General features: G+C 46.8%; 1 protein-coding gene across 4 annotated transcripts in view; it reads left to right on the top strand.

The window, feature by feature from the left end:
* The window catches only part of Sox102f (transcription factor Sox102F), a 323,902-nt gene that overhangs the window by 284,806 nt on the left and 23,462 nt on the right, over positions 1-15,634 (top strand). For all 4 annotated transcript variants that reach the window (XM_076772749.1, XM_076772769.1, XM_076772760.1 and 1 more), the window contains one exon: positions 6,544-6,763. In XM_076772749.1, coding sequence (XP_076628864.1) covers positions 6,544-6,763 — 220 coding nt within the window. The remainder of the gene's footprint in view (positions 1-6,543; positions 6,764-15,634) is intronic.

Raw genomic sequence — 15,634 nt, forward strand, 5'->3', positions numbered from 1 at the left:
AGAGCTGCAGCTGAAATGCTTTTGTCGAAACCTAACCTCGATTCATTGCCCGCTGACCCACATAGAGGTCAGGTTGGTTTTGACTCAAGAGTCCGCTGAATACACAACAAATACCGCCTTCCTGATTCATCCGAAAGCTTTTCTAAAACTATAAAAGGTACATTGCAGGGACAGGGATGCATAGTGTTTAGAAATGGGGATAAAATATTTATTGCTACGAAGATTTAATCGTCTTTAGACCTTGAGGAGATATTCGCTTGAGAGATGCATAGTTTAGTGCTCGAAATATGCGCATAGTTCCACTCACTGTGAATAGTGAACGCGTTAGATGACCTAGTTTTGCAGTCAGTATAATTTACGAAATTATATGGTGATGGAAAATCCTTTATTCGATTATCCTTTAGTTGGTTTACTTCACTATTTCAGCTCCAATCACAATACATGTTACTTGAGAATCCGTTGTTTTATATCTTCTGCTTTGTAATTGTAATGGCACTAACCTTTGAAATTCTGAGACTACGTTTCTTGTTGTGAGATTTTTTGTTCACAGACGGTTAGCATAGTTTTTCATTAGCTACAATATCAAGGATAAGTGTTTGCACGAGTTGCAAAGTTCAAACTACAATATTTGTGTCTTATTGTGAACGTAGTTCCAAAAGCGCAAAAAGATAGATCGCGTTAGCTATTTACTAGTGTTCCTTTCTTTGATTTGGGCCACCCAGTGGGCGATACTAATTAAACAGTGTCAGGAAACATCTAATCGGTGGGGGGAAATGAGAGTTCCTTCGCTGGCGAGTGTTCCTTCCTGTTTCCTAGATTCTCCATTCCGCGAGTCGCAGCAAAATCGAGAACAGCGTCACGTATGCTACTCGTCATCGGTTACGCAACGTATCTTTTCTTAATTAGTTGATATTGTGCTCCAGCCGTCATTGGAATTGTAGATTCGTTACAGTGTTGCAATCATCGTGTTTTAATCTGCCGTTGTCTTTACAGCACTATCGCGTGCCCAATATTTTACATAACCGGTAAATATAGATTAAAAAACGGATCTCGTTTCTCTTTATATCATTGGAATTGGTTATCGCTCAACGAACCGATCGGGACTCGGAAAACCGTCGTTGACAGTATTTTGAAATCCTTTTGACGAGCTTGTTTTTCCACAAAAAACGTCTCCGAAATTTACACGGTCCCAACAAAATTACGCTCCAAATAATTACAATCAAGCAAAACGTTTTTTTAAGCCTGAAAAGAATAACGCAACCGATGATACGCGGCGAAGTTAATCGTTCTTTCTTATTATTTGTCAACGCGTGTGCACGATACCAGCGGCAAATAAAAATAATTACGTTTGATTGTGAATTCGGGTCAGAAGTAGTTTATATTACATTGTGTTATTTTCCATCGAAAGCTCGACTTAAATTCGTGATTAACTCGTTACGGAAATCCAACGTTATTTCCGCTAGGAAATTTTCATAAGAAATCGACCGTTTCCGTATCGGTAATCTTCGGTCGAAACGACTTTTCTGCGGTCCGGCGTTGCATCAATGGTCTCGTGAATAACAGCCGCGGTCCGACTTAAATTTGGCCTCCGCGAGTGGCCCATAAAAGCCTCCATTGTTCGACGAACGACGAGATCCGCAGATTCCGCATCTCTAACCGAGTCTTCGTTACCGAATGTCCGTCCGAAGTACAAAGCAGGGGCGAGCGAAAAGGAAGTCGGAAGCTGGGAGAGGGTCGTGGCAAAAAAACAAGGGCTCCACAGAGAGCCTGAAAATATCCGACTTCTCGGCCCTGGAACAAAGAAACGCGCCAGAGCTACTGTTTCTGATTTCTCCGCATTTTTCATTTTCCAAACGCGGGAATCGAAAACTACATTTCACGCAGAAATTTCGAAAAACATAGATTGTATTCGATCGATCAAATTTTTCTTTTTCAAGTTACTTGATAACTCGGTAGTAACAAGTAGCTCGAATATGCTGTAACACGAAAATTGTTCCACGAGTGAAAAAGTTTGATAAACTGCGCGATGCGCCGATGAACCTCGCGCCCGCGCCAGAAGAGCATTAACATTTATGAATTCCGGCTCGTTTGAAAATTACACGAGCGCCACGTTCCAGCGTCGTGTTGCAGGTTTTGTGTTCGTTTTATTCGCGTCCGAGCGAAAAACTCTGACAAAAAAAGTAAAACCAGTCGTACTTATCTCGAAGCTGTGGCCAGTCACGACGCGTACGCGCGCGTGTAAGTTAATCGTACGAAGGATTAGTCTACATTCAACGGTATCGCGCGGTCACGTAATAATAATTGCTCTATGTAATCAGGTCCGTCAATGAATCGATCCTTTGTATCGGGAGGACGGTAGAGGTTTTTCTGTTCCCCGCCGAGTCACACAATGTACAAAGTCGAAGAATACAAAGTAAAGATTATATGCATGTGGTTAATTGCGATCGTTGCGTCGCGTATCGCGAACCTATTTCCACGCGAGATTAATTGCAACGAACCCAAGGTGTTTGCGAGAAACCAACCTTACCCAAATTATATTCCGTGAAAAATCGCAATTAATTATTTAACTAAAATTAAACGAACGACATCTGTACTCTACGCGTGACGTTCGACTGTTTGTTCGGTCCTTTTATTTTTAAAGAGGGACGGGCGAACGATCTTTGACGACTCTTAATACGGAGCAAGGGGCGCGTGGGCGGAATTGTCGCCGAAAAATTAACGAATCGCGACAAAATGCGATCCGAGGCAACGTGTAATCATTGAAAGTAAACCGGTGAACTTGGCAACGGCGAACGAGCGGACGGAATCGTGTCAGTCCGCTGCCCACACCGAGCCGGGCGTCGAAGCCAAAATTTCGTTCAAAATTCAGCCAACTATAAGACGACGCGCACTTACGCGACGTTCATCCGTTTTTTGGATTACATTCAATTCTGGACTCGATCCCCCGCCCCGTTGACCAAATAACGGGACCTGCATCGAAAATACTTGTTTAACGGCCGATTGCTATCCGCGATTTCGAGCAAATTGCAGCCTTCGTAATGACCGACGAAGACCGTGACGCGTCGTTTTCGATGGGAATCATCGTCCTCTCGATCTTTCACTCGATCATCCTCGCCCGGAGAATGTCGACAGTTAATGTGCGCACGCTTGGGGAACACGGGTGAGAACTGGGAATTTTATTTAATCCTTAAATAATAGGGAGACTTTGACTAAAAGATAAACAGACGGCTTGTGGGCATACTGGCTGTTCGTAGACAGTGACTCGTTGATTTAAAATAGAAGTAATTGTAATTGTTGCTAGTCAGTGCGAGAAATTAACGTTAATGGTTGGGGAATTGAAAGCTTCTCGTCTATGGTGATTGTTTGTAAACCCGAGATGGACCACGAGGGATGATAAACAATATTTAATTATTACTGCAGAAATTCGTAACAATTACATTACAGACGATCAGTTTGTGTTCTATATTTAATCTAGAACGTATCGAAAGTTTCACGATCGTTTCCTTTCAATCGTAACATTTTTTCATGCATCTCCCGCATACAGTTTCGTTCTCTCGTGCTCGATCTCATCGCAAGCGTCGTAATAATTCTATAGGAACTAGGCATAGCAAGATCTGGAATCGGATAACGCTAGCAAGAAGCAAATTATGCGAACAGCCAGTATTTACGAACGTAAACACAAATAGAAATAACGGGTAAACGGTGCATCCTATGAAAAAACATTTCGTTTCGCACTCTTGATATATTTTTTCACTTCCTTCGATTGTATTATGAATTAAGTCCTGTCGGGAACGATTTAAATAAATGAATACATCAGTGTCATCTAAACGGGTCCGTGACTCACTGTACATAACTCTATCCAGATGAACGCTCGATAATGAACGGTTCAAATATTATCTTTTATTAATAGTTGCACCTTCCTACCTTGGAAGAATATAAATCGAATAAAAATTTTATGTTCGTTGATGCGCAGGGCAGATAGGAGGCAAAGGTTCGCGAAAAGCGAAACGCAGTTTACGAAGGTACACGGTTTCCACAAATAGAGCCGCACGAGGAATTAAAACTGGCCCGTCGTTTTTAAAAACGCGCGCATTATTATTACACGCTCTACTTTGATACTTATATCTGCTTGCCAACTTCCACCATGCGTGGCACGCGTGTGCGAGCATTTAACGATATAAGTTGAGTACATACCGAAGATAAAAGTATCAATTTCATAATGAGCGTTCAACCGATGTATGTTCAACCGAAGTTACGTTAACGCGGCTGCCCGATAAAAAAAGAATAGTCAGAGAATTAAAAGACGTTGATTACACGCGCTCGAAATTAAATTACAAACCGTGGCACGATAATTGTACAAATAATTGCATAGTGTTCTCGCGATCGCTATCGACGTACTAATTGACGAAGACGAGTTAATTCGTCGAGCGAAGATGCCTTTATCTTCGGTGAGACAAGCTGCATCGTTTGGTTAAACCGATGGTTCAACAGATTTCGCGTACGATGGACGAGCTATTACGTCGGTTGAAAATTATCTCGTGGTTTGCTAAATTTTCTGTTTTTTCACGTGATTTGAAATTAAGCAGTTGACAGGTCAAGGTTGGAAAATGATCTATCGACGAAACAAACGTTTTTATTATTCATCGAACGAGTCCTGCCTCACTTTAAATCGCGTAGTGACCGAAAATAGAGTAAGTTGTAAAATTGGTGTGATAAAAGAAGCAAGCAAGCGGCAACAGTTTATTCTTGGCTCGGTCAGAAAGCTAAATCCTCCGAATGTCTTTGCCGGGAGATGATAATAGTAACAGAATGAGCCTTTTGTTGCCTGATACTGAGGTCAACAGGCGCGAATAGAATCTTGTAGCCGCCCACCGAGCGTTATTATCGGCTGAAAGAAAGCCACGCACAGCAAGGGTCTTTCATGAGCGTGTAAGGATAAAAGACGTTCCTCGATAAGTAACGGTTTCATGATGCACGATTTTTGTTCCCCCGACGGTGAGCCACAAGAAACGTGCACACTGTAACGTCTAATTAAATTCTCGTGCACAATGCGGAATTCATTTCTAGCCGGCCCTCTCCCGGCTGCCCACTTTTTCCCCCTTTTCTCTCGAGCTCGACTCATTTGCAACTTGCAAGCCACGTTGTTCCACGCAGAATTATTATTCTCGAATGACCCCCGTAACGCTCGTAGCGATCGCGAACTCTGAGGAATAGCTAAGCATCCCGCTAGCGCAAGGGTCACTGGCACGCTAATATTCTAAACTCTATTAATTTCGTCGTTTTTAAGAATATGTACTATCGTTACGTTTTACGATACGTTCCGTTTCGAAAGATCTGTTACACGGGGCTTCGTTTTCAGGAAAGTCTGTTTTGAAGGTTCCCCTGATGCACAGAAAGTGCACTCGTGTATGTTTACTCAAGGAAGTCTTTTAACGTACATTTTCTTTTTAAAGCTTCCGACTACGCTCCACAAACTCCTTACTGTCTTCCAAAAACTATGGCTTTCATGACACACTGACCCGCCCCTTAAGAATTCCACAAGTATACACATTCATAGTCGCTGTGCGGCCATTCTGACTTCTACACACTCGACACTAGAAAATAACTTGGGAAATTTTAACTAAACATATTTTTCCACGCAAGTTACGCGAAGAATCGCGTACCTCGACTCTGCAAAAATTCCAACCCCTGCAATTTCTAAAGAAGTTACGCCACAGGAAAGATATTGAAATAAATTGTTAGATCTCCTACACTTTTAGCGCTAAAATTTGATTCGTAAACGTAAGAATAAACGGTCAAGCGTCGGCGAGTAGCGAAGGTTCGTGAATTGGAAGACGTAGGTCGCGCTTGAAGGGTTAAAATTCGACGGTCCCTTTAACGGTGACCCTGTGGCGCCATAAGAAACATCATACGCGCCCCGCGGAAACGTATATTGCCCCAGATTCCTAACGGAGCTCTTTGAAGCCCGTGTACAGGTCGGTTTCGTCCTTAGTCTCGTCCTTCAGGGTTATCCCGGGCGGTCGTCGGGTGCAGGGCATTGCGGTGGCTGGCCACGCTGGCACAATGCGTCCCCGTATCACTTATTCGTGGTCCATTTTCCTCGACATAAAAGAGGAACGGAGAGCTCCGGGCTGGGAAACCAGGAGGGCACTTTGGGGTAGAAAAAAATCCACAGGGGTGGGAAAACGCGGAGGATAGAGCGAGAGGGTAAGGTTGTCAGAGCGAGAAGACCCCATCACGGGAGCAAACACTCGGGCTGCCGTGATTGCACGGCCGCGACCCTATCTATTATTCACCTGGCTCCTAGCCCTCTGTACGCTGCGGACCACTACTATTCCATTCCATGGCGCCGGAAGCTCTTGCTCGCACGCGAATAGCCCCCATCGACGCACGCGGCCGGCCGATCTACCCACGACCCACTCTCCGCTCTTATCCGTCCTGTTCCCGTACAAATGACAACGCACGATCCTCCGACCGACCACCCTCTTCCCCCGTCCACGCCAACCAGCCTAATTGACCGTGGTCCGATGCTCTACGTTACAGCGGAGGCGTCGCGAGCGTGCCGAACAGCGTGCCGCCTTCACCCCCGGCCTCCGGAAGAATGCAGAACACCGAAGGACAGGTCCAGCAGGACGGAGCCTCGGCCCTCCACAGGGTCCTCTGCGCGGAAAGCTTCGCGGAAAAGGAACGAAGGCTCTCCGAGATGATACTGCAGCTGCAGCTGCTCAGGGAACAATTGCTGCAACAGCAGGATCAGTCGAAGGTAGGACGCTTGTATTAAATTCTTTAAAAGTGTCGTGGGAGTGGGAAGAAGGCAGAAGTCCGATCGTTCGTCGATTGCGTGACTCGCGGGAGCGTTTTGCGCGGGTCATGGATCTTGACGAGGTGAACACGTCTAATGCAGGCTACCTGGGCGGAACTATTTTTGGCTAATCGAGGCCAGCAGGGAAATTGATTGTCTGAGACACCGCCGGTTGGCAAACCTAATATCGCCGATACAAAATGCAAACGGGCGCAAAGCGGCTCTAGCTAGCAATAGTCGCGCGTACGCGAGATTTATTGATCGGTGGAGATGTTCTAAATTTATGTACAGATTCGAATTTACCTGAGATCGGATAGGAGCTATCAATAGCCAATCAATTTGTCTGCCGTTAAGATAGACCGCGCTCCAACTTATTCTCCTTAGATTATGACGGTTATTTTAGCCTCGCGGAACTACTAATACACGACGATCCTTTTCTTATTGTTCGTATCAGGGCAAGAGCGAATGGCGAATCCAAGCCTCCGTTGCAGTTATTGGAAGAAGAATACCAGTGATCGAGGTTAAACAAATATAGTAGCAATTAAATGCTATCGTGTACACAATTAGTTCCTAATTAGACCCGTATACTGTTTCGCTAAACGCGGTCGTTAATTTCATCGCAGCGAAGGAGACACGATGTCTACTTGTGTAACAATGACAGAAACGAACGATAAGGATCGGGTTCCGAAGTAAACAAAATGTCTTTCGCGAATCAGAGACACGGACGCGTAATTAATCGATTAGTGGGAATAAAGACAGAGTTTAGCGTGTCGTTGGTAGAAAATACTGTTGGAAATTAAAAGCCCGTTGATACAAGTGAGACAAAAAATTATAGAACGTTCGTAAATCTTGCATTAATCGCGTGGGAATGCGGCTTTAGAGGATCGTCTGGTCGGTCGAGGAGATATCGCGCGGACAATGCGACGCCGATTCGAATCGACGTCCCCGCGGCGATGCTATCGGCGGGTATCGCGATGACTGGATGGTTCGCGCGACCTCGAAAACCGCGGGTCATCGCGTGGAAACGAAACGGCTCCGAGGCTGGAAGGAATCGCTGAAGACCCCGGAGAAACCTGTCTGCCCGCAAAAATGCGGGCGCGTGCAGATAATGCCCGGCGTATTACCGTTATTATGCCGGTCATTTACGTGCGGCGGACGACGATGCGTTCCCTTCCCTGATATCCCGCTAAATTCCCCCCGAGGCGGGATTCTACGAACGCGTTTAAGCAAACAGGCTCGTTCAGGTGGATCAACTGCGCTCCCGAAACCTCCGGAGCGATCGGTGGCAACCTCGGCACTCGAATTAGCGACAGATGGCGATGTCCTGCTCGGTGGATTTTCAATTGCCTCGTCCTCGAAACGAAATCGTAATTCCTAATCGTCGATTAGCAGTAGTTATTAAACGATCGTCCGAACTCGATTTGGAACAGGAATTGGGAAATTGATATTCTACTTTACTTTGTTCGTTCGTTGGGAAACAGATTATTTTTTATTAACTGTAACGTCCGTTTTCTCCGGACGGAATGGGGAAATTAATGTCCTGAGAGTTATTTAAAGACGGATACGATGCGATTATAGGAATAATTAATAAGTTAGAACTAATTTGCCAGTACGTTTATACAGTATCGCGAACAGATAAATGTTGTGATAAAAAGTAGTGGAAAAGTGTAATTTCTTTGGTGGTCTGAGCAAACTTTATTGATAATAAAATTCCCCCCCGAGGTTCCGGTCAGTGGAGACGGCCTTCTTCAGAAAAATGGAATTATAACTAAAGAAACGTATACATTAATGCGTAAAGCGATAAGTACAAATGGAACAAATTGAAATTAACGGAAAGATAGAAACTTGCAAATCACATAATTAGGAATATATAAATAACAATGTACAGAAAAATGTGGTCATAACTCGTTAACATTGCTATTGGAACTATGGGTAGGAACAGTTTTTTTTTCTGCGTAATTATGCAATTAGTATCTTTTATCTATCATGTGATAAATATCCCGCAACGTAACATTGGCCGAAACGTTGATAATTTGTTTATCAGTCGAGTTTGCTTGTACAGCCAAGGTGAATACATATATTTCTATTTTTCCTGCGCGTTTCTACGTCTTATTTATTTATTTTTTAATTTTTGTATCCGTTCATCTACACTTGGGTAATACAATTAACCCGTAGCATATTTACATACGACGATTAAATGGAAATGTTACTGGACGAATGTGTATTAAACATGTTCCGTTTGCTACGTAAAAATGAGTGGCGAGGTACGCTATGAAGGAAAACATTTGACCCCCATTTGGTCGTTTGCACTGACGCTCGATAGTTTACGAGGTATTAAAGGATAAAGATCATAATTCATCGAGTATTTATACGGTTCCTCTTGAGCGATTAAAAAGAGAGGATTACTGTAAATGTCAAAGATACGATGCAAGCGTAGTATGTATATTATTTTCTGTAGGAACTCGAGCCTGTTCTCGCGAAGTCTGGTCGAAACGTCTGACCCAGTACGGTGCTTATTCCCTTAGCCTAATCTCTGCCTCCGCGATGCGCGCGCGAGCGTTTGAGGAACGCCGCTGAAGCGCCGGGAAAAAAGTTCCCGGAAGCAACCAGACTCGCGGAGGGTCTCGAGAGCGTCGCGGAACCGTCTTCAGAGATCTGGTCGCGAGCGTGCGTCGCGGCGTCGGTGCGTTGAAGGGTGGAGAACGTTTTCTCGTCGGCCATTTCATCGGCACCGAGTGAAAACGCGTTTGTCGGCGGCGTTTGCGCGGCAGGCGGCTCGAGAGTCTGGCCGACGTTAAAACGGAAGTGCGACCGTGAAGGAAAAGGAGAAGCACGGCTGGTAGCGCGAAAAGGAGCAGAGTGAGCGACCGAGAGAGAGAGAGAGAGAGAGGAGGCGAACGTAGGAGGAAGGCGGTAGTCTCAGCGTTCTCCTCCTCTCGGGTCCCGGAGGGCGTATAGTAATGTTCGAGTCGGCGGTCTCGGGGTCGAGTGGGGATCTCCCTCTCCTCCGGTCCCCCCTCTCGCTCTCACCCCAGTCTCTCCCCCTTGTTCTCTTTCCCTCTTTCACCTTTCCACCTGTTATGCGACTCCGTGCCCATGCTGCATCGGCACAGGTGTGCCGGCCACGTACAAATCCGCTTTGAACGCACACACTTCTTCAGGGGTTTGGGGGGAGGATGAAGAATGACGAGGAGGAGGGGGAGGGCAGAGGGGGAGGGCAGAGGGGGAGGGGGGTCTCTACACGCCTAACCTCTTCTTTCAACGGGCTGCACGCGCGCTCCTTTCTCTGGTGCTATGTTCTCCTTCGTTCGCCTTCCTTCCTGCCTGGCTGCCTGGCTGCCTGCCTGCCTGCCTGCCTTCCTTCCTTGCATCCTCCCCCGACTCCCTGTCTTTCTCCACGAGCGAGCCGGCCGATCGCGTGGGCGGCGAGGACTACGCTCTCTCCTCTACCCCGAGGCGCCTCCGCGGACCTATACCTTCGGCTGCACCTGTGCAGGAGCATATTGTCACGCCCAGTGGCCCGACCGTGCAGACGCCGGTTGCACACCCCGACCCAGCAGCACTCCCGACGATTGCTCGTCTTTTATTTATCGCGAGTTTACTCGCTCCAGGAACCCATCGCGAGTCGTCGTCCGATACTTCTTAATATCGCGAGATCGAGGGATGTTGCTCGATGCTGTGTACACGAGTGTACGGTTCGCGTTCTCGTCGTTGACGGCGATGGTTCTCCATTATAAATTGGGTCGATGTAGAGTCAATCGTTTAGCAAAACGCGCATGAATTTGTTTTTTATTGGAAATCGAACGTTAAATCGAGAAAATTCTAGACAAGACTTCGCAGGCAAAGTTAGAGTTAACTGTTTTGAGTCTAGCGGTCCGATGGAGAAAATTATTCCTGGCTAGGAGTCCACAGACAAGATAAAATCGTGTGATCGCTAACCTCGTATGTTCCGCAAAAAAACCGGAGTAAAAGTTGGTTTACGGAACGATGGAGATGCTGCGACGAGAATCGGTTGTAAACCGTGGGTCTCGTCGGTGGCGTTTGAAACGCGTCCTTGACGGGATACCGGAAGAGGACCCTTGAACATGCGAACCATCTTCATTCATCGGGCCCCCATTCACCGGCGCCGCGACCTTCCTTCTTACCTGGTCAGGCACGTTCGACCTTCCTCGTGCACAGATATTTGATGACTCTACGCGAGGTTGCTGCAGGTGAGCATGAAATTTTCGCTCTCTGTCGGTCCATTTATCTTCGCGTGCTACGTGCCGCTGATTAAAGCCGACATTCGAGGCGGTTCGATGGCAATGCCGAGCTGTGCACGACTGTGAAATTAATTGCTATTGTATTAATTACAATTGACCGGTATCTTGGCGTCGAAGATTGTGTAAACATTAACAGCGGCTCATAATAGATAGCTTTTAGAGTTGAGAAATTATCCTTATATTTGCTAAATTTTGTGCAATTCGATTCACTATCGTTTGGATCATTCACGTAATTGTGAATGACGCATAAAGAACAGATGAGTTTTCTCGCAATTTGTCGATTATTATAACCAAGGTACCTTCTTCGCACTTATCTGAGCTTCATCAAATTCTGTTAACTTTTTTTCCTCTAATCATTGTTTAATTATTCTAATAACTATGCAGATTATTCCGCTCTCGTAAGAACAAATCACTGAATGCAGTTGTTGAAGCCAACAATGGCATCGGGCTGCGTTCGTTTATTCTCAGCATTTCAAGAGTTATTTTATACTTCCCTCGCGCAAGTTGTCTCGGTAATCGTGCAACCGGTGTGGGTGGTGATTCTGCATGAAAAAATAAGTCGAAGACGATACTTCGTTTCTGAGATAATTGAATACGAAAAGTCGAATACGCGTGCGATTGAATATTTGCCCGGTGCGTCTGACCACTAATCACTGTTTCTACTTACGCCGGTGTCCAAGTCGTACTTCATTCCGCCGTGATTACTGGGACATCCTGCGCATGGAATCGTTTCTAGAGGAGCGTACCATCGATAATAATTTAACAAAGTATGAAAAAGTTCGGTGATTCGATTGCAAAATAAAATTAATCAAGCGAAAAGATCTCGGTTCGAATAAGTAAAATTAAAAAATTCTCTAGCAGATTCAACTTTAAAGTACGGTGTGACTGATGCGTCAAGAGCAAGCAAAACGTTGTTTCGACATCACTGGATCCAATCGAAGGGTTACTCGACCCATAGATGAACCCTTGATGGGCGAATAAATAAAATCTTCTTTCTTTTTCACGAGTCAGTAAGTACGTTTTTCGAAGTACTCAACCGCGAGAGAGACGGTCACCGTTCTTGGTCCGCGAAAAGTACAACGTCTGAGAGACCGGGGAGGTTCGAACACGAGGGGTTAAACACGGCAGAGCGAATCCAACCAGACATCGCGGCGCATTTCCGCGCGACCGTGTCGTTATTACACGGTATGGTGATCCACAAAGGCGGGACGAGAGGTCCGTCCGCGATATGCAACCTGCGAATGCCGGGATTTAGAACCCGGGAAGAAGGGTAGGGAGGCGGGGAGGTCGAGGGGATTTGTGTGGGAGGGTGTGGGGTTGTATGGCGTGCGGTGTTTGGCCGGTGAGCGGCTAGGCCGGGGGCGCTTGTTGCGTATATATGTCCGTGCGTTTGTCCATTTGCGTATCGGTCGGCGCTTTATGGGAATTAGCGGCGTATTGTGGGTCGCCGGGTGGGCGGTCTGTGTGCACCGGTGCACGAGAAGCGTCCACGGGAACGGCCACCACACCCCCGACTACCCTCGACGGTCGAGGGTGGTTGCAGCGGCGCATAGACCCGTGGGGGATGATCGACGAGGACGGGAAACCGAGCGAGAGGAAGATAGGAACGCATAGACGCGCGGAGAAAGGAAAACGGGAGCGCCCGGGAATGGGGATGATTCCACCCCCCGTTCTCGTTCTGTTTCCCTGTTCCCTTTCTCTCTGTGTATCGCTGTTTGTCAATATACGAGCGATATGATCACCAAGTATAATCACCGCCGGACCGGAGAGCGTCGAGCTCTCTGTCAATAGAATGCTACTTTGTGACCCCCTCCCCACGGCTCTCTGTCCAATCCGACCGCTTATATATTGTATCAAACGTGGACGTGCCGTACGCTATCTCTCTGGAGAATGCCGCCGCCGGTCGTGAAATCCGTATCGACCGACAATACCGCGGACACAGGACCCAGCCGCGCAAAAACGCGCGCCTCTGTCGCGTTAATATCGAACAAAACTGTTCAATGGGGGTGGTTTATCCCTGGCAACGGTCACCCGCCGACGCGTCCCGTGTTTCTACAATAATATCCGCGTTGCTTCCCGACCATTTCTTTATTAGCATCGTCGCAATTACGTACGCATTAGTATGCTCCAATATAGAACAGATTGGGATCTGATTTCTCGATGAGGTCCTACTTTTTCCAGTGTCGTTAGCCTGATGCTTTCATCGAAATTTCATTCTTCGCGCTTTATCGTAAACGAAAACATCCTTTGTGTCGATTCCCTGCTGCACCGATTCGATGTCGCCCTTTGCAAAAATAATATCAGCTCTGTTACATCGTGTACAATGATGAATGGTCGATGCTGCGATAGAGAATCGAGAACGGTGATATTACTTGCAATATACGGCTGCTCTCACGGCAAATTAATGTCGCGAGGGCTGAATAGTTCAGGATTGCGTGGTACGGTGGCCTGTTACATGATTGTTGTTTCACGCTTTGTGGCGATATTGAATATTTACACAGTATCAAACGTATACATGCATATGGATACGTGAGGTATAAGTATTCTCCGCTCAAACCTGTTTTAATACTGAAATAACGGAGTAAAAAGTCTTATAGAGGCATTCGTTAATCTGTTTACTTAAGCCATACCTAGCAATTTTGTGACTCGATAGAAAAATAAAATAAATACATCAATTGTACGTATATTATTATAGTATACGCCATGGCAAACTGTTACAAAATAGTTAATACGTTGCTGCACCTCTAATGAAAGCAAAGTTGTACCATCAGGATGTGGCAAATTAAATTGTAACCTGGTGTAGGTACTCTAGCTAGGAATCCAAATGCTCGTGCGTTCCCTGACTGATGAGAGACAACTGACTCGAATGTTATCTGACTATTAGAAGACTGATTGCTTCCGTGGTTTTTCACTGGCAGCTGATTGATTGCAGGCTAACGAACTTCTTACCGACTTCATCTTCTTTAACGCCTCATAACTGGAAAAGTAGGTCTTAATATCCTACGTTCGTAAAACAGTTTTCCCTTTCTCACGATAGAGATCTACCCCTTCGGAGCATTAATACGTTATTAATTAAGATTTATCTCCTGCGTTGCGTCTGTTACACAAACGGAAGATTACGTTCTTGTACTTTCTACACAAGAGAGTTTCCATTGGGACCATTTATTTAAAAATGGTCCCAACAATTTACCCAACAGAGACGTCGAAATCCTAAACAATGAACATCCAGCTACAACCCTTGTATAAGGTTGATCCACGTCTTTTTGGCGAGGAGGTTTCGCGGGAATCGCGCCCTTCGCTTAAATTCTTCGGATCGGAAACATCCGACGTAACAAGCAAAGTCCTTTCTCGAATAAAGTGGCGTTCCATGGATCGCGAGGCACTCGAGCAGCCACTGGAGCATGGCTTGCGCGATTTCGTAGCCGTCGCCGGTAAACGGGGGCTAAATGAACGACGCCCGGTGTATTTCTCCTCTATTTTTTCCCCCGCTTCCCTATCTGGCTTCTTTCTTCTTTTTTCCGCGCGAAGCATCAACTTACACGGCCGCGTCGCTTATCCGACTCGACGGGTTCGCCCCCCGGTCGGCGGGGGTGTGTAGCTGCGCCGTCGCTGGCGGCAGGAGGGCTGAGAGAGAACGACGGAGAACAGGGTGGAGAGAGGGTCGACTCGTCGGTGTATCTTTTCGAGCGATCAAAGAATTATCGCAGCGGAGCGGCAAGCCGACGGTGTTTGTCGTTTGATCGCTGGCCAACGATGCGTGACTTTGCGCGTTACCTGCCGCGACTGCGGTGGCCTCTCCGCTCGGCTCCGCTCCGCTCAGCTCCGCTCTGTGTCGTTGCACGGATGCGCGCACCGCTCCCAGACACGGACGCGTTAACGGCTAACGCGTTAACGCATTTTACCCGAGAGCTCGCCCCGTTTCTTCCGTGTTTTCTTTTTTCCTCTCTTTCTTTCTCTTTTATTTCTTTTTTTTTTATTCTCGTCGCGTCTCTCGCCACCCCCTTGTGTCGCTGCACCGCCCTCTCTGTCATCCCTTCGATACCCCTGCCACCGCTCTTTGTATCTCCTTTGGCACTGTATCTCGTTCTCTCGTCGCGACACTCGCCTCTCCGTTCTCCTCCGCGTTCCACCCTCCCGAACCACCCCTTTTTGCCAGGCTCATACATCCAATATCTCTTCCAGAGGACCGAGGTCGGGTCCGCTGCCCTCGTCATGTCGTACTAATGCATGTAATTGCAGCTAACCTCATTAAACCCACCGACTGATGCCACTCGCTCAAATTGCGTCCCTCTCCCTTGGTTCCTATCCGTCTGTCTCTCGGCGTTCCTCTCTCTCTCCCCTCGCCCGTCCTGTTTCGACTCTTCGTTTCGTTATCCACGTTCCGCGTTCTCGACGATTCTCTTCCGCGTTTTTTGCACGTCCGTTTTATCCGGCCGTGTTTCACCCGTCTCTGTTTGCCTCTGTTTCATTGGATTCCGCGCGCGGTACCTCGATCTCCGTTAATGCACACCTCTGTTTCGCGCCGCTGTCACGGCCAACGGAAGTCTGACGACCGAGCTATTCTTTAGAC

Source organism: Colletes latitarsis, chromosome 1, assembly GCF_051014445.1.
Source record: "Colletes latitarsis isolate SP2378_abdomen chromosome 1, iyColLati1, whole genome shotgun sequence".
NCBI lineage: Eukaryota > Metazoa > Arthropoda > Insecta > Hymenoptera > Colletidae > Colletes > Colletes latitarsis.